The sequence below is a fragment of the Pavona decussata genome, unplaced genomic scaffold, assembly GCF_977016875.1.
Source record: "Pavona decussata unplaced genomic scaffold, jaPavDecu1.1 SCAFFOLD_40, whole genome shotgun sequence".
Lineage (NCBI taxonomy): Eukaryota > Metazoa > Cnidaria > Anthozoa > Scleractinia > Agariciidae > Pavona > Pavona decussata.
Genome location: NW_028145462.1, coordinates 3,862,501 through 3,887,500, shown reverse-complemented (window position 1 = coordinate 3,887,500; position 25,000 = coordinate 3,862,501). Strand labels below are relative to the sequence as shown.

The 25,000-nt window shown below is 36.5% G+C and overlaps 1 protein-coding gene and 2 pseudogenes across 3 annotated transcripts in view; all 3 read left to right on the top strand.

Annotated features, from left to right (window-relative positions):
• LOC146483278 (glycine receptor subunit alpha-2-like) overlaps nucleotides 1-25,000 on the top strand; it is an 87,847-nt gene that overhangs the window by 25,822 nt on the left and 37,025 nt on the right. For all 3 annotated transcript variants that reach the window (XM_085106462.1, XM_085106463.1, XM_085106461.1), the window contains one exon: nucleotides 1,864-1,931. In XM_085106462.1, the coding sequence (XP_084962588.1) occupies nucleotides 1,864-1,931 (68 nt within the window). The remainder of the gene's footprint in view (nucleotides 1-1,863; nucleotides 1,932-25,000) is intronic.
• Nucleotides 18,065-19,242, top strand: LOC146483281 (zinc finger MYM-type protein 2-like; annotated as a pseudogene).
• LOC146483280 (uncharacterized) overlaps nucleotides 24,815-25,000 on the top strand; it is a 1,159-nt pseudogene continuing 973 nt past the window's right edge.

Sequence of the window (25,000 nt, the reverse complement as noted above, 5' to 3'; positions counted from 1 at the left end):
TCAATCAATCAATCAATCAATCAATCAACCAGCCAGCCAGCCAGCCAGCCAGCCAGCCAGCCAGCCAGCCAATCAGTCACTCAGTCAGTCAATCAATCAATCAATCAATCAATCAATCAATCAATCAATCAATCAATCAATCAATCAATCAATCAATCAATCAATCAATCAATCAATCAATCAATCAATCAATCAATCAATCAATCAATCAATCAATCAATCTTTATTTATAGAGGGTAACACTAAATAGTACATAGTACTAATAACCGTGTGGTCCTCTTAAATTAATAACTATCCTAAATCAAGAGGAGCCTAAATATAAATAGATAGCAAAAAAAGATAATTGTACATCAAGTAATCAAGTCTTCTAAATAAATAATAAATCATCAAGATAAAATTCTAAGGTATCATTCTTCCACAAAAACCTACAACTTATCATGTGTGAGTCGAGTTTGTTGTTGGTTTTTGCGTCGCTCTAAGGGCAATTTTTGTCCTGGTTGTCTTATTCTCCTTCCTAAAAAAAAAGAAAAGAAAAAAAAGCCCCAGGCTTTTAAATAACCAAACGTCTATATTCAAGTGCGATCAGAGCATAAATGTCCTGCTTGGAAATCACCAGCCAAACGGAGACATATCCGATGATATTCTTCAAGAGATATCCCCAATTTTCGAGATAACTGTAGCTTCTGTACAGTGATAAAGACTACTTGAAAACTTCAAGATGGAAAAGCGTTTTTCAATTGGGAGAGACGAAGATATCAACATAATTGTGACAAATTAACCCTTAGCCTTGAGGGAGGTCATATTAAGTTTCTAAAATGTTTCCTTTGAGGTTCGCAAAGTGGACCAATGCGTCACATCACGTTAGAATTGCGTCATTTGTTCTTCACAGCCGCCATCTTGAATTTTCTCGATACCTACAAAACCGTCCAAGGCCACGCGCGCTGATAAAATAATCGCAAAATAATAAACACAGTTTGCGCATATTTTTGCGCCAAAATAAATGTTATTGTTTAAATTAACTAGGTTTGTGCTGCCCCAAAGACTGCGGTGTTTGATCATTTCTGGCTCTGAAATTGGCATCCTGGTTTTGAATTGGGTAAAGGTTTCCCTCTTTGTTTAAAATAAAATTGTTTCTTAAGAAACCACGGAGTGTATCAGAATATTAACTTCTTTTTACATTCTACCGAAACAAGCCAAGGAGAAAGAACAAAAAAAAAACAAACTACAATTTGATACGATGAAACTCGATTTACTTCCTCGCTTAATGAAAACGTACGTGAATCTTAAAGGGGAAGTATCACGCGAATTTGATGTCATTTCAAAGCCCAAAAATGTTTGTCTGTCAATAGAAAGAAAAAAAACAAAAAATTTCTAGTTTTGTTATCAAGTATCACCCAGTGCAACGAAACTGTCGATTAATGCCTCTGGTCAGAGACAGAGCAGGCCGGAATGGATTAAAACTTGAAAAATGTTAGGCTAACGTTTTTCAAGTTCTCGCTAGAACAGATCACGAGTTGTTCCTTTCAAGAATTGAGTTGATTTCTTTCCTCTCACTGTTCTGGAATTATTTTTTAGCTATGTGAAGGTCTTATTTCACCATTTTTAACCAAAGAGGTCAAAACCTCATGACACTTCCCCTTTAAGCGACTGGCGTAAAAACAATAGTGAAACCCTTCCCTATCATCCTCCTCTAGTCCCCTAGTCTGATCTAGAAGAGTATTCTCTAGGAATATGTCTCAGGCGGTCCTTTAAGCTATGACACACAGTACAGCAAAATGTGAAGCTCAGTTCTTTCTGATTTGCCATGGTCGTTGTAGTTGTTTAATTGTACACCATTTGATCGATTTTATTATTATTTTTCAGTGGCCCCATTAATAGTAACAGTGGGATTTTGGATTTTATCGATTGAACAGATTGACGTCGTGAACATGGTAAGTAAAAAAATGCCACTTGCCTCAGAGAATTAATATTAAACAAAATATTCCGATATAAAAGTTGTGTCAGTTTTATATTTATAGCTACGATGACCCATGTTATATGCCTGACAGTAAAATGTAGTAAATGACCAAAGAACAAACCTTGTCTTGTAGCACGTTTTATTGTCCACATTGCCATTTAGATGCACTGGCCGCGTTTTCACTAAGTGTTCTGTTAATGATGGTTTTCAAATCACGTTTTCTTGGTTGGGTGAATCTCAGCTGGCCGTGGTTGCCACACTCCAATTGAACAATATTCTGCGAATGAAGTAGAAGATGATAGCGCCTGATAGCAATATCTCTGAATGAATACAACCGAAAGGGAGAGGAAAGCATTGGAAATTATCCACTGTACCGAAAAAGATGGTGACTGGTACATTTACCCATAATTCTTAGCGCACGAAAAACTTAAAACGCTCATAAAAACGCACAGTAAAGTTCTCAGTAAAAGCTTCAAACCTAAAATACACAATGTTGTTAGTGTAGGGACGAACGCCTCATAAAATATGGCTTTCTGTGTGCCTATTGACTGTGTTAAGCTCGCAAGGTTTTGTGGTAAAATGTACAGACGCCATGTTTTTCTGTACTGTGGATTGCTTTCCTTGCATTGATGGTATTTCCTCTCACGTTGACGAGAACAGTCAATGGGACTTACGGATGCATGCAGATAAATGCGCATGCGCCAGCAGATAAATGACTGAAGTATGAAAAGAGTATCTGGCGCCATCACTTTGAATACTCCACCCGCGGTTTGAAATTCGCTACTCAGTGAAACCTCAACATTCGCACTTTCCCGTGAACGATTACCAAGGAATAGTCGGAGACTCTAACCACGTGTATTCTCCAAATTCCCCAAAACCATTTCGGGTCCGAAAGACTGTTTACCCTCTCATCACCAAATTTTTCACAATTTCGAAAGGTAAAAAGTTGGAAAGTTTACTAGATGAAGAAATGTTTCGGGCTAGCTAACTTTACAGGAAAAAAATATCACCAATCGATAGAAAACGTATTTTAAAAATACTATTCGGCCCTGAAGTGTTTCCGAAAGTTTTGCCGATTCCTGCCAGCATCACTACAAGATACAAGCTTACGGATCCATCGACTTTCTTTAAAGTTGATCCAAACATTGAAAATCCGAGTTGCGCTAAACCTCATTACGAAAGCGAGGCTAACTGCAATGTGAAAACTAGTTTTGTCTACATATGAATGAAAACTAACTTTCATAATATAAAACTATGCACAAAGCCCTCGCTTTCATAATGAGGTTCAAAGCAAATCGGAAATGGCCCATTGATATTTCCACAGTGGAGCAATGAGGAATTGCGAGACAATGTCTGTCTGCTTTGAACATGTTTAACCATCGCATCCCAAGAAAAGGATCCTATTTGCCTTTAATCTTCTCACTGCGCCAGAATGATTTTTGCCAATAACTAATACTGACATATTAACAATGGTACCGTTTTGTGTCTGATTCCTGACAGCAGGCCGCATTAAAAACCAGTATAAGTAACAATGTCAAAATCAGAACAACCAAAAAGAAGAATTAACAAAGGAATTCTAATGATCGGAGCCCTTCAAAATGAAACAAAAATTATCCTTAATTAGCAATGAATTTTTTTTCAGTAATTTCAATAATTAGCGGAAATAGTTTGAAATTCACGAAAATTAAATATAATTTGCAAATTGAAAAATGAATTGTAAATTTAAAATGTATAATATTTTAACTTTTTCAAAACGATGAACATTATGTTTTATCACTAAACAAATATCGATACACGAATACAACCGAGAAAGAATCAACAATCTAAATTTAAGAAGACTCCGTTGACCGTAAAACGTTCATGTACAGGCGTTAGGCACAATGCATGTTTCGGTTAAAAATCTCTAATCTTTTTTTTGAAGCGAGAAAGATTGTTCAAGCCAAAAAAAAAAAAAATAATAATAATAAAATAAAAATCCGTGTTTGTGCTGGCCGTTTGGGCCTACATTCTGATTTATTACTAGGCACAGTCAAAAATCAGTAACAATATTGCCATACCACTGTTTGCTGTACTTCAGTTAATTAAGTAATTGACTTTGTAATTTAATTACGTTTTTATTGTTTCGGCGTAAATTAGCTCAAAATTTCAAAACAACATAAAGAATTCCACTTTTTTTTACATTTTCATGGAATATATTTTATACACAGAATTTAGCAAAGCATACTTTCTTTTCCGTACTTTAAAGTAGTAATATACCAAAACCACGATAATCACAATTCATAAAATACAATCTGATAGCATACTGTAATTTAACTTTATTCCATCCGTCAAGTATCTGAAGCTTAAGTTGTACCTGACCATCTTGACAGGATCTTTATCATCATGGATGTTTTGCTTTTGTTGTTGTTTTTGTTTTTGTACTAGTATGTTATTGTTTTGTATCGCATTTTGCGTTGCCCTTCAGCAGCTATGGCGAGCAAAAATTCCTCCGAACCTAGCCCGCCTCCTGAATTTCAAAAGAAAGGCAATCCATGCTCAACAGATTCAGACCACATTCAGGAAACTCAAGCCCTAAGGTCCTTGGATAGCGGTAACAACCACGGCAATGATGAAGACGAAAGCCACAACCTGTTTGGACAATCTGAAATGGACGAATGTGGAGTTCGCCAATACCCATTGTCCACAGAAGAGCTGTTCAAACGATGCAAGTGGTTTGAGGACACTGAAGAGCCAACTGGTGCAAGTGTTGCGTTCTCCTTTTCCCAGAGCAGCCAGTCCAAAATGACACCTAAAAACCTCTACCATCGAGTGAAATCGCGACGGGAGGCATCAACAACGACCATCTGCAGTTTGGAAGACGAAGAACATCACTTTGCTTTCTGCCCTCAACAACCAGCTTCTGCATCGCTCAAGACCAATCCAAAAAGTCCCGTCCAGATTTGCCTACCACCTGGATGCATTCCTTCAAACATGGTTGTTCAGTTTACCAGAAAGGAGTCGCAATCAGGAGTAGAAGAAGAGGTAACAATGGAGGCTGGCGAAGAGCTTGACATGTGGGTCAGGGACATATTGGATCACATGAGCTTAGAAGAACCTAACTTCATTCCTAAAGTTGTTGAGGCAGGCGTCACCACTGTCCAAGATCTCGACGAAGAAGTTTTTCTCGAAAACAATCAACTTCAGGGAACGTTCAATTGCTTTCGTGAGAGTCCAAAGGCCTCTCATCATCGAAATGCGATCTGTGAAGAGCTTGAAATGGTGACCGGCATTGTCAAAGTCAACGGGGCAAGGCTCAGTCTCTGGCATTTCCGAAAAGAACTCCCCAAAACATTGAAATTGAGGAAAAAAAGCAATTCCTTGACAGAAGTAGTGGATGCATGAAAACTTTAATGAGCAATTGCTTGGACGCTTCAAAATCATTCGATGAAAGGTAGTTTATTTATATTTCTGTTCCTCGTGAAAATAGCAATATATGTAATAATTTTTTCTCTGTTGGAGAGTTGAAAAGGCTACAATTGTGATTACACTGTTACGCAAGTCAAGTCTGCTGTCGAGGAAAACAAAGCCAAGTCCTTTATTTTATTCTTACTTGAAATGGGCATTTTATCAACCTTCCTATTAAGTTTAAAAAGTCAAAATAAATTTCAATAATCTCGTAAACGAACCTGTTGTTTTAGTTTTATTAATTGTTTTATGAATACCGCTTTAACAACTGGTTTTTCCCGATTTTTGTGTTGAATTTAGTTTGTAGATATCACATGTTTACTGAACAGAGTTTAAAAATAGTTCATTTTAAGCAAAAACAACCACAACTTCGAAATGTTGATAAACTTTTGTCGCTCATGATAACCTGTTTGTAATAAATAGCAAGTACACTGTAGTTGTACGTCTGTGGCGCATATTTACCGATGCGATGTTTTCGCAGCAATGATTTACACTTTCTTTGCTGAAGCATCATTTTGAAGGTTCTTGACTATAAATTTTATTTAATTTCTCCTATCCTTTCTATCTCATGGTTGTTTGAAATCTTTGTTAGCTGTTATATACAAATATATGTTTTTTATACCTTGTTTGTTGTATATTTTTCTTTGGCATATGTGTTGGTGAGAAAGAACAAACTGGCTATCAGTCCATAATAATTGCCGGTACTTATCTTTACAGAAATTAACATTATAAGGAAAAACATAAGAAAATGAAGTGCAGGGCTGGGAGGCAACCACAACCTTTCGTTTTAATCGTGTTCACAATGACGTTAATGGTGAACAAGTGTAAGCTGAGTTAAAGTTTCATGTTTTTAAGACTTTAATAAAAGTCTTTTGCTGTTAAAGCTTGAAATTTTTATGGTTCCTTTTCACAACTGCTTAGTTGTGTACATTACTGTGATGGTGTTTCATGTAGTTAATCTTTATATTGAAAGAAATAGCTGATCAACAGAAAGTCAATCAAGGGAGATTGATGCATTATATAATTAACAGTCAGAAAAATAATAGGAAATTTAAAATTTGTAAGGTTAAAAAAAAAAGGTTTGTACAAAATATTTATTGAAATCACCAATCCCATATGTTTGTTCTACAACGTACATGTACAATAGTTGTTTTTTTATTTTTGGGCAACAATGTTTCTCAGTCACAGATAAAATGCACAGATTATGCGAACGGTTACACGTATCTTAAAGTTTATCTCGATTTATAACTATTTCACCACAGCTAACCTCACTAACCTCACTGAATGGCGTGTTCACCTTCCAGCTTGAGTTTGTTTGAGCATGGAGGGTCTTTGCTTTAATGTTTTTGTCCAAAGCTTTTCGACAGCAATGTACAAAGACCTTTTTGAGTTCTTAATTAGTGCTTTTTTGGGGTAAGAAACTTTGTGGGGTAGGGGGGGGGGTAGGTATGACAGCAAGCAAGAGCCAGGGTTCTCATTTTCATGTCAAACAATGATATCAGAGGTTTTTTTTTTCAATAGGACATTTTGGGGTTACTTTCTGGGCCATTGGGCTTTCATTGGTCATGGTCTAGCCTAATGCGACTTTTTTGGGGTCAAATAGTTTAACGTCATTTGCATATCCCTGTCATTAATGTACCCGAGTAGCCCCCTCGCCAACCTGGGTTCCATCTATTGCTTGATTACAATTTTTCCACATCCACAAATATTTATAATTATTCTTTAACTTGCAGCCTATCTGAGACAAGAATTATTTTCAAAGTTATTTCTTTTTTAACTGAACTTACTGTACATGTACTGACTTCACTTCAATGAAGCAAGCCTATTTCAGGCTTTTACTGACAGGCTAAACACATCAGTCTTACTGATTCTAGTGTTCAACATTAAACTTCCCCTTACAATACCTTACATGTACATGTATGTACTGACTGTCACAGCTTAAGTACATGCACGTTACGAACCAGACAGATAAAAAGATTCATGACAGTAAACCCTTTGCAGGACACAGTCGCATGGTACAAAAAGCTGGACATTTGCATCATGTGACTGGGTCTAGTTAGGAAGTGTACTCATTCTAATTCCAATTAGATGTAAAATAATTTGGTTTGAGGTATATATTTGTCATTTTTGTTACTGCAATGACTGTACAGTAACGCTTTTTACAATTACAGTGGCTGACTACAGTTTTTCTCTCCACTCGTATAAAAGTACGGATTTGACCAATATTTATTTATTTATTTATTTGTTTACTATTTAAGCAATACATTGATTCTTCGCGTTACAAAAATTTAACTTGTAGTAACCACAATACTGATATGATAGAATGATAATAAATTAGCTTAACCTTTCATGAAAAAATACAGGGCGATGTGGTAGCTCTCATAAGGTCTCACGTGACTGGCTTGTAGCCAGTTCTAGAAAACAATAGAAAAATGAACAGAACAAAACCCCCAGCCCTGAAAACAATAGCAGCTACTACATAATTCAAACAATTGCAAGCTTACAAGAACTGCTACACTACTGAAAATACAGGTTGGTTGACTGATCATGGTATATATCGCACTTGATTGATAGATTGGTTGAACACTTAATCTTCATTTATAATTTGTGTAATTTACCGGATACTTTAAATACTGACATTCCTCCACCTGACCTTTCTTGTAACAAAGACTCTTTCACACAACTAGTCCGCAACAACACCACAGTATTAGACTCCACAACTGAAATCTTCTTCTGTACAAAGTGGCGTGCTATATCAAACGCCTAACACAATGGATTGTACTATGTACTGAAATTATCAGCAGTTACTGGGTTCTGGATCAACCCAGTTATTATACATAACTTCCGGTAGAGCGTCGCGTTGCTTACACTCCTCTTTAGACGCACCCACGGTATTTTCACTGAGTGTTTCCGTCTCGCGTTGGTTTTCTTCCCGCGTTTTCTTGATTCCGTGAATTTCTTCAGGACTTTGTTTCCCCATTGCATTTTCTGTGGATGAGGAAGCGGAAGGTGATGCCTGGGTTTGGTTGTCTGTTATCAGCAACACCTCGGACGGAATGTATCCAGGAGGAAGAGGGACACAACGATATGATGGCCTTCGTTGTATTTGTGATATCTTGATGTTATTTCCGCTCGATTCCACAGGATACAGTTTAACAGCGCTGACGGGAGATATGTCCGTTGATAACTGCCTGGAAAGGTTGTTGCGCAATCGTCTAAATACTCCACCTCTGCTCTGAGATTCACTGCTTTCCGGACCCTTACAATTGCTCGCTTTCTCGTCATCATTTTCTAAGGTAGCACTTGAAACAACTTTTCGAGTCCTCCTGCTCATCATAATGTCAATTACAATGCTTTAAATAAAATGCTTACAACGCTCAAATTTCAATCTTAAGGGCTCAAGATTGGTACAGCAATTGATATTTGTACTGCGTATAAGGTATTGCGAAATTGTCTTAGTTTTTTGAATATTTTAAGTTTTGAGGTGTCCTTTTAGGGGTATGAAGCTCACAATGTTTAAAACCAAGCCACTATAAGTGTGCAGATTGGAAGATGTCTTACCACCAAAATGTACCTAGCCTCTGTATTCTGATCGCACTCCTTTCATAATATAAAACTATGCACAAAGCCTTCGCTTTCATAATGGTACCGTTTTGTGCCTGTTTCCTGAACACAGGACGCATTAAAACCCAGCATAAGTAACATTGTCAAAATCGGAACAACCAAAAAGAAGCATTAACAAAAAAATTTTAATTATCGGAACCCTTCAAAAAGAAACAAATTATCCTTAATTGGTAATTAACTGTTTCTTCAGTAATTACAGTAATTAGCTGAAATAGTTTTAAATTCACGAAAATTAAACATAATTTGCAAATTGAAAAGTTAATTGTAAATTTAAATTTATAATATTTTAACTTTTTCAAAAGGATGCGCATTGTATGTGCTCTAAATGTTCTATCATTTTGCTAACTAAACAAATATTAGTCTCTTTCGCAGCCGCTCGGGCAAGAGTCAGGCAACGCTCCCCGTGGGGACGGAAAGCGTTGCGTGACTCCGGCCCGAGCGGCTGCGAAGGAGACTAAACAAATATCGATAAACAAATACAACCAAGAAAGAATCAACAATTTGAATTAAAGGAGACCCCGTTGACCGTAAAACGTTCATGTACAGGCGTTAGGCACAATGTATATCAGTTCAGTTGAAAATCTCTAATCTTTACTTTGAAGCAAGGAAAGACTGTTCAAGCAACAAAAACAAACAAACAAAAAAAACGTATTTGTGCTGGCCATTTGGGCCTACATTCTGATTTATTACTAGGTACAGTGAAAAATAACAATTTGCCATACCACTGTTTGCTGTACTGCACTTAATTAAGTTGTTAAATTTGTAATTTAATTATATTATTTTGGTTCGGTATTAATTAGCTCAAAATTGCATTACAACATAACGATAATAATTATTTACATAATTTTTACATTTTCGTGGAATATATTTTATACACAGAATTTAGCAAAGCATATTTTCTTTTCCGTACTTTAAAGCAGTAATATACCAAAATCATGATAACCACAATTCATAAGATAAAATCTGATGGCATATTGTAATTTAAATTTATTCCAACCGTGGAGTATCTGAAGCTTTAGTTGTACGTGACCATCTTGACAGGATTTTTATTATCAGGGGTGTGTTGTTTTTGTTTTTGTAATAGCGTGTTGTTGTTTTTTATTACATTTTGCGTTGCCCTTCAGCAGCTATGGCGAGCAAAAATTCCTCTAAACCGAGCCCGTCTGCTGAATTTCAAAAGAAAGGCAATCCATGCTCAACAGATTCAGACCACATTCAGGAAACTCAAGCCCTCAGCTCCTTGGATAGCAGTAACAACCACGGCAATGATGAAGACGAAAACCGCAACCTGTTTGGACAATGTGAAGTGGACGAACGTGGAGTTCGCCAGTATCCATTGTCAACAGAAGAGCTGTACAAACGATGCAAGTGGTTTGAGGACACTGAAGAGCAAGCTGGTGCAAGTGTTGCGTTCTCCTTTTCCCAGAGCAGCCAGTCCAAAATGTCACCTAAAAACCTCTACCACCGAGTGAAATCGCGACGGGAGGCATCACTAACGACCATCTGCAGTTTTGAAGACGAAGAACATCACTTTGCTTTCTCCCCTCAACAACCAGCTTCTCCATCGCTCAAGACCAATCCAAAAAGTCACGTCCAGGTTTCCCTACCACCTGGATGCATTCCTTCAAACATGATTGTTCAGTTTACCAGGAAGGAGTCGCACTCAGGAATAGAAGAAGAGGTAACAATGGAGGCTGGCGAAGAGCTTGACATGTGGGTCAGGGACATATTGGATCACATGTGCTTAGAAGAACCTAACTTCATTCCTAAAGTTGTTGAGGCAGGCGTCACCACTGTCCAAGATCTCGACGAAGAAGTTTTTCTAGAAAACAATCAACTTCAGGGAACGTTCAATTGCATTCGTGAGAGTCCAAAGGCCTCTCATCATCGAAATGCGATCTGTGAAGGGCTTGAAATGGTGACCGGCATTGTCAAAGTCAACGGGGCAAGGCTCAGTCTCTGGCATTTCCGAAAAGAACTCCCCAAAACATTGAAATTGAGGAAAAAAACCCAATTCCTTGACAGAAGTAGTGGATGCATGAAAAATTTAATGAGTAATTGCTTAGAAGCTTCAAAATCATCCGATGAAAGGTAGTTTATTTATATTTCTGTTCCTCGTAAAAATGGCACTATATGTAATAATTTTTTCTCTGTTGGAGAGTTGAAAAGGCTACAATTGTGATTACACTGTTACCCAAGTCAAGTCTGCTGTCGAGGAAAACAAAGCTGAGTGCTATATTTTATTTCTTCTTGAAATTGACATTTTATTGACCTTTCCATTAAGTTTGAAAAGTCAAATAAATGTCAATAACCACGTAAACAACCTGTTGTTTTAGTGACATGAATTTTTTTATGAACACCGCTTCAACAACACATTTTTTTTTCGATTTTTGTGTTAAATTTAGTTTGCAGATATCACATGTTAACTAAACGGAGAATGAGAATAGTTTATTTTAAGCGAAAACGACCATGACCACGAAATGTGGATGAACTTTTGTCACTCATGATAACCAGTTTGTAATAAATAGCAAGTACACTGTAGTTGTACGTCTGTGGCGCATATTGATATTTACCGGAAATTAAACTTGAAATACGTTGTTTTCGTAACAATGATTTACATTTTCTTTCACTAAGCATCATTTTGAAGACTCTCGACTACAAATATTATTTAATATATCCTATCCTTTCTGTCTCATAGTTGTTTGAAATCTTTGTTCGCTATTATATAGGTATATATATATTCTTTATACGATTTTTGATATACGGTATATTTTTCTTTGGCATATGTGTTGGTGAGAAAGAACAATTAACGTGTAAATTTGCTATCAGCTGATAATTTCCGGTACTTACCTTTACAGCAATTCACATTATAAGGAAAAACATAAGTAAATGAAGGTCAAAACCTGGAGACAAGCACAACCTTTCAAGTCAAGTGTGAACTGAGTTAAAATTTCATGTTTTAAGATTTTCTGAAAGTCTTTTGCTGTTAAACCTTGATTTTGTATGGCTTTTTTTTTCACAATTGGTTAGTTGAGTACATAACTGTGATGTACTTAATCTTTATATTGAAAGAAATAGCTGATTAACGTACAGAAAGTCATCCAAGGAGGATGATGCATTATGTAATGAAAAATCAGAAAATAAATAGTCAATTTAAAATTTCTACGGTTAAAAAAAGGTTTTTGTACAACATATATATTGAAACCACCAATCCCATATGTTTGTTCTACGTTATATATGTACAATAGTTGTTTTTATTATTTTTGGTCAACAATGTTTTTCAGTCACAGAAAAAATGCACAGATAATACGAAGGGTTACACATATTTTGAAGTTTATCTTGATTTACAACTACTTCACAACAGATAACCTCACTGAACGGTAGGGAAAGTTGCTTGGTGATGCGTGACACTTGAAATGTTTTCGGATAGGCTTGATATAAAAATGAATATCAAGAACTGTCAAAAATGGTTTCTTTCAAAATCATTTTTGACACTTTTTCATATTTATTTTTAAAGCAATCTTATCCGATAACCTCACTGAATGCCGTGTTCACCTTCCAGCTAGAGTTGGTTTGAGCATGGAGCTCTAAGCTTTAATGTTTTTGTCCTAAACTTTTCGACAGGCATGTACAAAGACCTTTCTTGAGTTCTTAATTTGTGCCATTTTGCGTAAGGAACTCTGTGGTGACTTTTTCTGGGGTGAGATATTTTTAATAAGGACTTTTTTTGGTTGGAGGGGGGGGGGGGGAGGGGGGGTTGAGAGGAAGCGAGAGCCAAGGGTCCTCATTTTCACGTCAAACAATCGTATCAGAGATTTTTTTCTAATGGGATATTTTGGGGTTGGTTTCGTTAAGGACCATTCGGCTTTTTTGGTCAGGGCCCAGCCTAATACGACTCTTTGTGGGTCGAACTATGTTACTTCATTTGCTTATCCTTGTCACTAATGTACCTTAGTAGCCCCCTCGCCAACCTGAGTTCCATCTATTGCTTGATTACAATTTTCTCCAAACTGTCACAACTGACCTTTTATCAATTGTCTTGCAAATCAATATAAAATGCCACTAGCAAAATATGCTGATTGAAAGTATAGTGCAGATATTTATGCGCATTTTTGTTGCTGTATTGATTTTACAGTAATGCTCTTTACCATTTCAGGGGCAGACTGCAGGTTTTCACTCGTATAAATGTATGGATTTGACCAATATTTATTTATTTACTCTTTAACCAATACATTGATTCTTCGCATTTAAAAAATTGTACTTGTAATACTACTACTACTACTACTACTACTACTACTACTACTACTACTACTGCTATAAGAAAATTAATGTAATATAATCTTTATTGAAATATTCCACACAAATTGCTATTTACACGCTAAAAGTATATAAAAAGAGCTATTAAAAACCTTAAAAATTCATTTCGATTAATTATAAAAAGAAGTTATTTTCAAGCACAATTTTAGTAACATATTTTTTAAATATTCGATTGCGAAAAAAAAACTGAGACTACTTTCAAGCATAATGTTTTTGTAAAGAAAAAGAAAAAAAACAAATGTCATTGAGTTAAAAAAAAAAAAAAAAAATTCGGCATTTTAAAATCAGTCTCACATGATAAAAAGAAAAGAAAAATCGGGTCTTATTCAGATGAACTAGAGAGTGACATTGCTTTTAACTCTCCTTGAGTAGCATTCATAGATGTGCGTTAGACTGAAATTTGAAAAACTTTATCAAAAATCAAAATAACTACTCGAGTGTAGACGCAACCAGATAAAATTGTGATAACCCAAAACCGTAACCTCAGTTTGAACTGATTATATAATTAATTGTCTTTGGGGTCTAGTTGGACGAAACATCGATTTCTATCCCGTGGACAAGGGCGTACGTAATTGCAAGGTCAGCGGTCTACCGGTGAAATGCATGTAACACAATCCAAATGGATAAAACGGCCTAAAGTGTTACGATGTTTCCTATACATGTCCTAGACTTCTTAAACATCCAGTGCGGCCGCTAAAAGGTAGGAATTATATAGCACTCTTAGCTATTTGCTCCATTTTTTTTCAAAGTATGACTGAATGAAAAAAGTCCTGGTTTCATTTTTTTCCACATTTACGAGTGTCGCGATCGGTTGACAACGTAAACTGACCCGTGTACGGCTTTTTAACTCTGCTAAAATCTTTTGACACTGCCCCTAAGAGATAGAAAACCAAGGAAAATAGTCTTATAAGCGTAGGTCATGCACATGCAGCGTCCTGTAGCAAAAATCAATAAGCCATAAATTGTTGTTTGAAACGTTTTCATACTGTGTTTATCTGAGTTTAAGCATCGGAATGCCGTGACGCTAAAGCTCAAATTTCACCAAAGTACTACTTGTAATTCGCGGCCTCAAAAATTTCCTTCTGTGTTGCCCATAGTTTTGAAAACGGATTTTATAAGAAGAAATGATGCTCTTTCACGTGGTGTAAATCTTTATCCTCAACGCCATGTACCAGTTGATGATTTTAGCCTCGCAAATTTGTCAATTTGGCATCACGAGAAATCGCTTAAAAAATTGTAAATATTGAAAAATCTCCTAAATATTTAATTTTCACTTCAGATGAGTAACATACCATTCATGATGTCTATAATTATGTACTCTATTAGACTGGATGTTTTTCGTTTGGAAAAAAACAGGTTTGATTTTTAAAACAAGGTCTTCGCAACATGTGGTGTCAGACACCGAAAACCCGGTTCAGGAGCGGTGAATTCAAGATCATAGCCTCACATCAAAAATAATTATTGGATCGAAGTAAAACATGTATTTCTTGCAATAGTTTACCGTGGGCTATGTTGTGAATTTTTTTGAGAATTTTGAGTTTTCTGCTATTGCAGACCTCTGGTTGATATTTACAGACATCCGCTCTTAAGTTGTTAACTTTGCAATTTAACTAAATTTTTTTGGTTCAGTATTAATTAGCTCAAAATTGCTACTGCTTACTGCTTGATTACAATTTTCTCAAAACTGCCACAACTGGCCTTTTATCTATTGTCTTGCAAATCAATATAAAATGCCACTAGCAAAATATGCTGATTGGAAACTCAGTGCAGAAATACCACTTTTCTTTTTTGGACATCCACAAATACTTCTAATTACTCTTTAACTTGCAGCCTATCTGAAGCAAGAATTATTTTCAAACTAATTTCTTTTTCAACGGAACTTATTTTACATGTACGGAAGCATGCCTATTTCAGGCTTTTACTGACAGGCTGAAAACACCAGCCTTCCTGATTTTAGTGTTTAACATTGAACTTCTCCCTACAATACCATACATGTACATGTATGTACTGACTGTCACAGCTTAAGTACATGTACATTACCAACCAGACAGATCAAAAGAATGATGAAGTAGGCCCTTTGCAGGACACAGTCGTATGGCACAAAAAGCTGGACATTTGCATCATGTGACTGGGTACATGTCTGGGTCTAGTTAGGAAATGTACTTATTCTAATTCTAAAATATTTTGGTTTGAGGTACATATTTGTCATTTTTGTTGCTCCAATGATTGTACAGTAACGCTTTTTACATTTACAGTGGCTGACTACAGTTTTTTTCTCCACTCGTATAAATGTTCGGATTTGACCAATATACATTTATTTACTATTTAACCAATACATTGATTCTTTGCGTTATAAAAATTTCACTTGTAGTAATGACAATACTGATATGATAGAATGATAATAAATTAGCTTAACCTTCCATGAAAAATACAGGGTGATGTGGCAGCTCTCATAAGGTCTCACGTGATTGGCTTGCAACCCTTCTTTAAAACAATAAAACAAACAACAGAACAATACCCCTAACCCTACAAACAATAGCAGTTGATACCCAATTAAAACAATGACAAGCTTACGAGAATTACTACCCTACTGAAAATACATGGTAATTGACTGATTAAGGTATATATAGCACTTTATTGATTGATTGACTGATTGATTGGTTGACTGACTGATAACCTATTGATGGATTGATTAATTTCTAAACGAATTCCAACAAATATTTCAAAGATATATTTCATACATCATTGTGTTTAATTTTCACCCGCCAGCCAATCAGCCAAACGACACACCTTCCATCTGCCAGTATACTGCTTCACAATAACTGAAAATGCTAAAACTCTGGATCAACATAGAGAATGAAAGGTACTCAGAGTATGTTCATTGTGTCAAAATATTTAGACAACAAATGACAGAAACTAAGTTGGAAACAAGTTATATTTCGGTACAAACTATACCATCATCAAACTAAGAATATGCATACAAGGTAGGTCTTAAATAGTGTGTAAACAACAATTAGCAAGCGAAACAAAAAGTATACTCATGAGAAAAGGCAAAGTTCTTTGCTGGATTTCAATCCATTGTTAAGAGAAGGTGTTAGGCGTTGAAATAGTGCACCTGTTTGTATAGGGGAAGGTTCCAGTTGCGGTCGGAGTCTAACACTGTGGTGTTGTTGCGGACAAGTTGTGTGAAATAGTCTTTGGTACAAGAAAGGCGCAGGTGGGGGATTGTCAATATTTAAAGTATCTTGTGGACACTTAATCTTCATTCATAATTTGTGTAATTTACCGGATACTTTAAATAATGACAATCCTCCACATGCCCTTTCTTGTAACAAAGACTATTTCACACAACTAGTCCGCAACAACACGACGGTATTAGACTCCTATCACAACTGGAATCTCCTCTTGTACAAAGAGGCGTACTATATCAAACGCCTAACACAATAAATTGTACTATGTACTGAAATTATCAGCAGTTACTGGGTTCTGGATCAACCCAGTTATTATACATAACGTCCGGTAGAACGTCGCGTTGTTTGCACTCCTCTTTAGACGCACCCATGCCATTTTCACTGAATATTTCCGTCACGTGTTGGTCTTCTTCTCCCGTTTTCTTGATTCCGTGAATTATTCCAGGACTTTGGTTCCCCATTGCATTTTCTGTGAATAGAGAAGCGGGAGTTAATGTCTGGGTTTGCTTGTCTGTTATCAGCAACACCTCGGACGGAATAAATCCCGGAGGAAGAGAGACACAACGATATAATGGCCTTCGCTGTATTTGTGTTATCTTGATGTTATTTCTGCTCGATTCCACGGGACACAATTTAACAGCGCTGACGGGAGATGTGTCCGTTGATAACTGCCTGGAAAGGTTGTAGCGCAATCGTTTAAATACCCCAGCTCTGCTCTGAGATTCACTGCCTTCCGGACCCTTACAATTGCTCGCTTTCTCGTCATCATTTTCCAAGGTAGAACTTGAAACAACTCTTCGAGTCCTCCTGCTCGTCATAATGTCAATTATAATGTTTTAAATAAAATGCTTGCAATGCTCAAATTTCGATCTTAAGAGCTCAAGATTGGTACAGCAATTGATATTTGTACTGCGTATAAGGTATTGCGAAATTATGTCTCAGTTTTTTGAATATTTTAAGTTTTTAGGTGTCCTTTTAGACATATGAAGGAGCCACTAAAAACATGCGGATGGAAGTTGTCTTACCACCGAAATCTATCTAGCCTCTGTAGTCTGATCGCATTCCTCTTGAATTCAGTTATCTCCTTTGCAGTTCACGTTTCACTGAATGTGAGATACTCCTAACGGAAAAACAGGGTCAGCCTTGTCAATATTTGATGCACTAATTAAATCTCAATTAGCAGTAACTGAGTTACTTGAAAACTTATTAGTATGCGCGATGCATACCGACGATACATGAAATACTCATAACAAGGTTCATTATAAAGTCGTGCCCGCAAATGAATAATTAGATAAAAATAATAGTAATTAGTAATAAAAATATTTAAACCAGGAGACCCTCTCACCGAACTGATTTTCAAGAATTTCCTGGAAAAAAAGGCTGAAAGATGATTAAAGAAATAAAGACTTAAGAGCAGAAAACGGGAAAACAGGAAAACAGGAAAAAGCTAACAAGTAACAGTACAAATGTACAGGGTAGTCTTAGGTTGCACACTGTATTGTATTGTAATTTCTTTCCTTTTTCTGCTAAAATGACTGTCGGTTTTGTGGAACCCAAATAACGCCAGAATAAACCTATAGTAAATCACTTACCTATTTTCCTATATTGTATTGTATAATTTTCTTTTCCTATAAAATATTGTATTGTTATATAGCTGGAACTTTTTCCCCCACAGCGCGCGCTCTCATTGGTTACTTTGAGGTCACATGACAGCTAACAATGAAACTGTTGCCTGTCAAAAATATCTGAGCGCGCAATATTGCGAGATCGATGGCGTCAGTTCACAGTTCACTGTTACCCGCGTTGACCGACGACCGCCGTTGCGCGTGAACAGAGCATGAGTGAAGGTGGCGTGATGATAACCTTTGACTGCTAGCCCGTTTTTCAAATTCATCTATTTTTTTTTACTTGCAATGGCGACTTCTTCACGGAGTTGCTGATTTGTCTCGACATTAAGAATTGCCAGCCTTGTGGAAGAGAAAGATTCCAAAAACACCGTTAGCAACAAAAACTGCCTTTTCCACATTAAAGCCTTTAATGGAGAAAAATATCCTGAGAAAGACCAAGATTTTGACGAAATTTCTAAAGAGGAACTAAACGAACTCCTTGTGGACTTTTATCCCAACGCAAGGGAAAAAAACGGCGGAAACTACAAGAAGACAGCACTAACAAGCATTCTCTTTGGCCTGCAGCGATATTTTATCCTGAAAAGAGGATTTAACATCATTGCCGACGATGCTTTTAAACAGTGTAACCAAGTCTTTGAAGCAGTTGTGGTTCAACTTTAACGACAAGGGTTTGCAAAAGTCGACCATCATGAATCAATAAAGAAAGAGGACTTGGCGAAAACCTATCCGTCATATGATCAGTCATCACCAACCCTAAGGCACTGCAGTACTTGGTTTGGTTTAACATCATGTATCAGCTTATTCGAAGAGGAAGAGAGAACCTTCGCCTTCACACGAAACAGTCATTTGCAGTCAGAGTTGACGCGACCGGACGAAAATATGTCTACCAGGAGCTGGATGAATTTACGACAAAAACCACAGGCAAATCGATGACCCATTTGACTCTTCAGGGGATGGAAGAATGTACGAAAACGCGAATAATCCAAAATTATGCCCAGTAAGGGCGTTTGAACTATATTTGTCAAAACTCTATCCGTCGCTGAACTTGCTGTGGCAAAGGCGGCCTAAAACCTCTGGTTAGTGAATCTGATAGTGTTTTTTCTGTTGATTGTAAACTCTCTCAAGAGTACTACTACATCTTTCTGTTTTTCAACATGTTTGTAATTTATTGTAATTTTTTTCTATTATGTTCTCGTGCTCGTCTTGTCCCGCCTTGACTTGCTTTGTGGCTATTTGCGGGACAAGCAACTTTTATTATCTGAATTTAGAAATAAATTGTTGTTGTTGTTGCCAACCATTGCATAATATCGACAGCAGTATCTGTTCTCGATAACAACAATGTTGAATGAAGCTCGGCATATTTATGCACGTGTAAGCGCACAAAGTGAGAGTAGCATGAGGTCTTACAGTCGACAACTACCGGAACCTAAAACGAGAGAAATATCACAAACTTTAACTTCTCTCTGTGCCCAAGGTAGCATTGAAATTATTCCTTTGGGAACTGAAGTTGAACAAAGTATAAAAGCTTTAAGTGCCAAACGTGCAAAATTCTCCTCTGCTAACGCACAATTTTGCTACCAGTAGTAGTCAAGAAACAGTTCGCTTCAATACCGGAGCTTTTTCATCTGGTTGTAATATTACAGTGAATTTCATTATCATTAAACCTTGCTGTAATTCAGTGTTCTTCTTAAGTTTTTGTACATTTTAGTTCGCTTAAGCTTACTTTATTGTACATTTTTAGCATTAGTAGTATTACGCGCTCTTATGCGCTTAAACAACGCCTAAGTTGAGGGCCAAAATTGAAAGATTGAAGGCATTTTTGAAAAAAGTCCCATTCTACTGAATCGAAAGCTTTCTCGAAGTCTAAGAAAACGGCAATCCCAGGCAAGTTTTTTACTTTTGTGAAATCCATGACGTCTTTGATTAATCTTATACTTTCGCCAATGTATCTCCCTTTTACGTAACCGGATTGACCAGAAGAAATAATTTTCACCAATACCTTTTCTAACCAGAGAGCAATGACCTTAGTTAAAATTTTATAATCTACGTTTAAAAGTGAGACCCGGTCTCCAGTTTTTTAAAAACTCTAAATTCTTTTTCTTTTTTGGAATTAGGGAAATTACCCCTTGTCTCTGAGAGATGGAAAGAATTCCGTTTTGAAATGCATAGTTGAAACTTTCGATCATATAGTTTCTTAACAAGTTCGAAAAGTGTTGATAAAACTCCGTGGTAAAACCATCTGAACCTGGGCTTTTGTTAGCAGCCATTATCTTTAATGCGTTGTAGCATTCCTCGAGCTTTACTTCACCCTCACAGGTTGCAGCTTGTTCTTGTGATAAGGTACACTCAATATTTTCAAAGAAATCACATAAACAAACCTGTTGTTTTAGTGACATGAATTGTTTGTTATGAACACCGCTTCAGCAACTCGTTTTTTCCGATTTTTGTGTTGAATTTAGTTTGTAGATATCACATGTTTACTAAACGGAGTTTTAGAATAGTTTATTTTAATCGTAAACAACCACGACCATGATATGTTGATAAGCTTTTGTCGCTCATGATAACATGTTTGTTATAAATTGCAAGTACACTGTAGTTGTACGTCTGTGGCGATATATTAAAATAGTGATAACATTACTTACAGAACACAAAATAATTGACTACAGCAATTAAGGCATAAAATGTAAAATATTTAGAAGCATTTGGAATCTTGGTAGTGCCTGGTCCGGCTGTGCGCTAAAATCAAGTTCCTTAAAATAAGAGTCCTTCTTCACTTTACGATAAAAATCAGTAAACTAGCCCGTAAAGTGAGTCGAGACAGCGTTCCAAAGGATAGCGCCTCTATACTACTGCTTAGCTGAGTACATTACTGTGATGTAGTTAATCATTATACTGAAAGAAATAGCTGATCAACAGAAAGTCAGCCAAAAAAGATTGATGCATTATGTTACGAAAAATCAGAAAAATAATAGTAAATTTAAAATTTGTGCGGTTAAAACATTTGTACAAGATATTTATTGAAACCACCAATCCCATATGTTTGTTCTACGACATGCATCTACAAAAAATGTTTTATTTCTGGTCAACAATGTTTCTGGGTCACAGATAAAATGCACAGAAAATGCGAAGAAGGGTTACACATATCTTGAAGTTTATCTCGATTTATAACTATTTCACTACAGCTAACCTCACTGAATGCCGTGTTCACCTTCCAGCTTGAGTTTGTTTGAGCACTGGAGCTCTTTGCTTTCATGTTTTTGTCCCAAGCTTTTCGACACGAATGTAAAAAGATCTTTTTTGAGTTCTAAATTACTGCTTTTTTGTTTTTGAAATTTTTTGGTGACTGTTTTGGGTGAGATATTTTTAATAATTTTTTTTTGGGGGGGCGGGGAGTTTTCTTTTTCAATGGGACATTTTGGTATTACGTTCTGGGCCACTGGGTTTTTTTTGGTCAGGGTCTAGCCTAATACGATTTTTTTGGGGTTGAACTATTTTACGTCATCTGCATATCCCTGGCACTAACGTACCTGAGAAGCCCCCTCGCCAACCTGAGTTCCATCTACTGCTTGATTACAATTTTCTCAAAACTGCCACAACTAGCCTTTTATCCATTGTCTTGCAAATCAATATAAAATGCCACTAGCAAAATATGCTGACTGGAAATATAGTGCAGAAATACCACTTTTCTTTTTTGGACATCCAAAAATACTTCTAATTACTCTTTAACTTGCAGCCTATCTGAAGCAAGAATTATTTTCAAACTAATTTCTTTTTCAACTGAACTTATTCTACATGTACGGAAGCATGCCTATTTCAGGCTTTTACTGACAGGCTGTAAACACCAGCCTTGCTGATTTTAGTGTTTAACATTGAAATTCTCCTTACAATACCGTACATGTACACGTATGTACTGACTGTCACAGCTTAAGTACATGTACATTACCAACCAGACAGATCAAAAGAATGATGAAGTAGGCCCTTTGCAGGACACAGTCGTATGGCACAAAAAGCTGGACATTTGCATCATGTGACTGGGTACATGTCTGGGTCTAGTTAGGAAATGTACTTATTCCATTTCTAAAATAGTTTGGTTTGAGGTACATATTTGTCATTTTTGTTGCTCCAATGATTGTACAGTAACGCTTTTTACAATTACAGTGGCTGACTACAGTTTTTTCTCCACTCGTATAAATGTACGGATTTTGACCAATATACATTTATTTACTATTTAACTAATACATTGATTCTTCGCGTTATAAAAATTTCACTTGTAGTAATGACAATACTGATATGATAGAATGATAATAAATTAGCTTAACCTCCCATGAAAAATACAGGGCGATGTTGCAGCTCTCATAAGGTCTCACGTGATTGGTTTGCAACCCTTCTTTAAAACAATAAAACAAACAACAGAACAATACTCCTAACCCTACAAACAATAGCAGTTGATACCCAATTAAAACAATGACAAGCTTACGAGAATTACCACCCTACTGAAAATACAAGGTGGTTGACTTATCAAGGTATATATAGCACTTTATTGATTGATTGATCGATTGGTTGATGAATTGATTGATTGACTGATTGATTGGTTGACTGACTGATAACCTATTGATGGATTGATTAATTTCTCAACGAATTCCAACAAATATTTCAAACATATATTTCATACATCATTGTGTTGAATTTTCACCCGCCAGCCAATCAGCCAAACGACACACCTTCCATCTGCCAGTACACTGCTTCACAATAACTGAAAATGCTAAAACTCTGGATCAACATAGAGAATGAAAGGTACTCCGAGTATGTTCATTGCGTCAAAATATTTATACAACAAATGACAGAAACTAAGTTGGAAACAAGTTATATTTCGGTACAAACTATACCATCATCAAACTAAGAATATGCATACAAGGCAGGTCTTAAATAGTGTGTAAACAACAATTAGAACGCGAAACAAAAAGTATGCTCATGAGAAAAGGCAAAGTTCTTTGCTGGATTTCAATCCATTGTTAAGAGAAGTTGTTAGGCGTTGAAATAGTGCACCTGTTTGTATAGGGGAAGGTTCCAGTTGTGGTCGGAGTCTAACACTGTGGTGTTGTTGCGGACAAGTTGTGTGAAATAGTCTTTGGTACAAGAAAGGCGCAGGTGGGGGATTGTCAATATTTAAAGTATCTTGTGGACACTTAATTTTCATTCATAATTTGTGTAATTTACCAGATACTTTAAATACTGACAATCCTCCACATGCCCTTTCTTGTAACAAAGACTATTTCACACAACTAGTCCGCAACAACACGACGGTATTAGACTCCTACCACAACTGGAATCTTCTCCTGTACAAAGAGGCGTACTATATCAAACGCCTAACACAATAAATTGTACTATTTACTGAAAGTATCGGCAGTTACTGGGTTCTGGATCTACCCAGTTATTATACATAACGTCCGGTAGAACGTCGCGTTGCTTGCACTCCTCTTTAGACGCACCCAAGCCATTTTCACGGAATGTTTCCGTCTCGTGTTGGTCTTCTTCTCGCGTTTTCTTGATTCCGTGAATTTTTCCAGGACTTTGGTTCCCCATTGCATTTTCTGTGAATGGAGAAGCGGGAGGTAATGTCTGGGTTTGCTTGTCTGTTATCAGCAACACCTCGGACGGAATAAATCCCGGAGGAAGAGAGACACAACGATATAATGGCCTTCGCTGTATTTGTGTTATCTTGATGTTATTTCTGCTCGATTCCACGGGACACAATTTAACAGCGCTGACGGGAGATGTGTCCGTTGATAACTGCCTGGAAAGGTTGTTGCGCAATCGTTTAAATACCCCAGCTGTGCTCTGAGATTCACTGCTTTCCGGACCCTTACAATTGCTCGCTTTCTCGTCATCATTTTCCAAGGTAGAACTTGAAACAACTCTTCGAGTCCTCCTGCTCATCATAATGTCAATTATAATGTTTTAAATAAAATGCTTGCAATGCTCAAATTTCGATCTTAAGAGCTCAAGATTGGTACAGCAATTGATATTTGTACTGCGTATAAGGTATTGCGAAATTATGTCTTAGTTTTTTGAATATTTTAAGTTTTTAGGTGTCCTTTTAGACATATGAAGGAGCCACTAAAAACATGCGGATGGAAGTTGTCTTACCACCGAAATCTATCTAGCCTCTGTAGTCTGATCGCATTCCTCTTGAATTCAGTTATCTCCTTTGCAGTTCACGTTTCACTGAATGTGAAATACTCTTAACGGAAAAACAGGGTCAGCCTTGTCAATATTTGATGCACTAATTAAATCTCAATTAGCAGTAACTGAGTTACTTGAAAACTTATTAGTATGCACGATGCATACCGACGATACATGAAATACTCATAACAAGGTTCATAATAAAGTCGTGCCCGCGAATGAATAATTAGATGAAAAAATAGTAATTAGTAATAAAAATATTTAAACCAGGAGACCCTCTTACCGAACTGATTTTCAAGAATTTCCTGGAAAAAAAGGCTGAAAGATGATTAAAGAAATAAAGACTTAAGAGCAGAAAACAGGAAAACAGGAAAACAGGAAAAAGCTACCAAGTAACAGTACAAATGTAAAGGGTAGTCTTAGGTTGCACACTGTATTGTATGGTAATTTTCTTTCCTTTTTCTGCTAAAATGACTGTCGGTTTTGTGGAACCTAAATAACACCAGAATAAGCCTATAGTAAATCACTTACCTATTTTCCTATATTGTATTGTATAATTTTCTTTTCCTATAAAATATTGTATTGCTATATAGCTGGAACTTTTTCCCCCACAGCGCGCGCTCTCATTGGTTACTTTGAGGTCACGTGACAGCTAA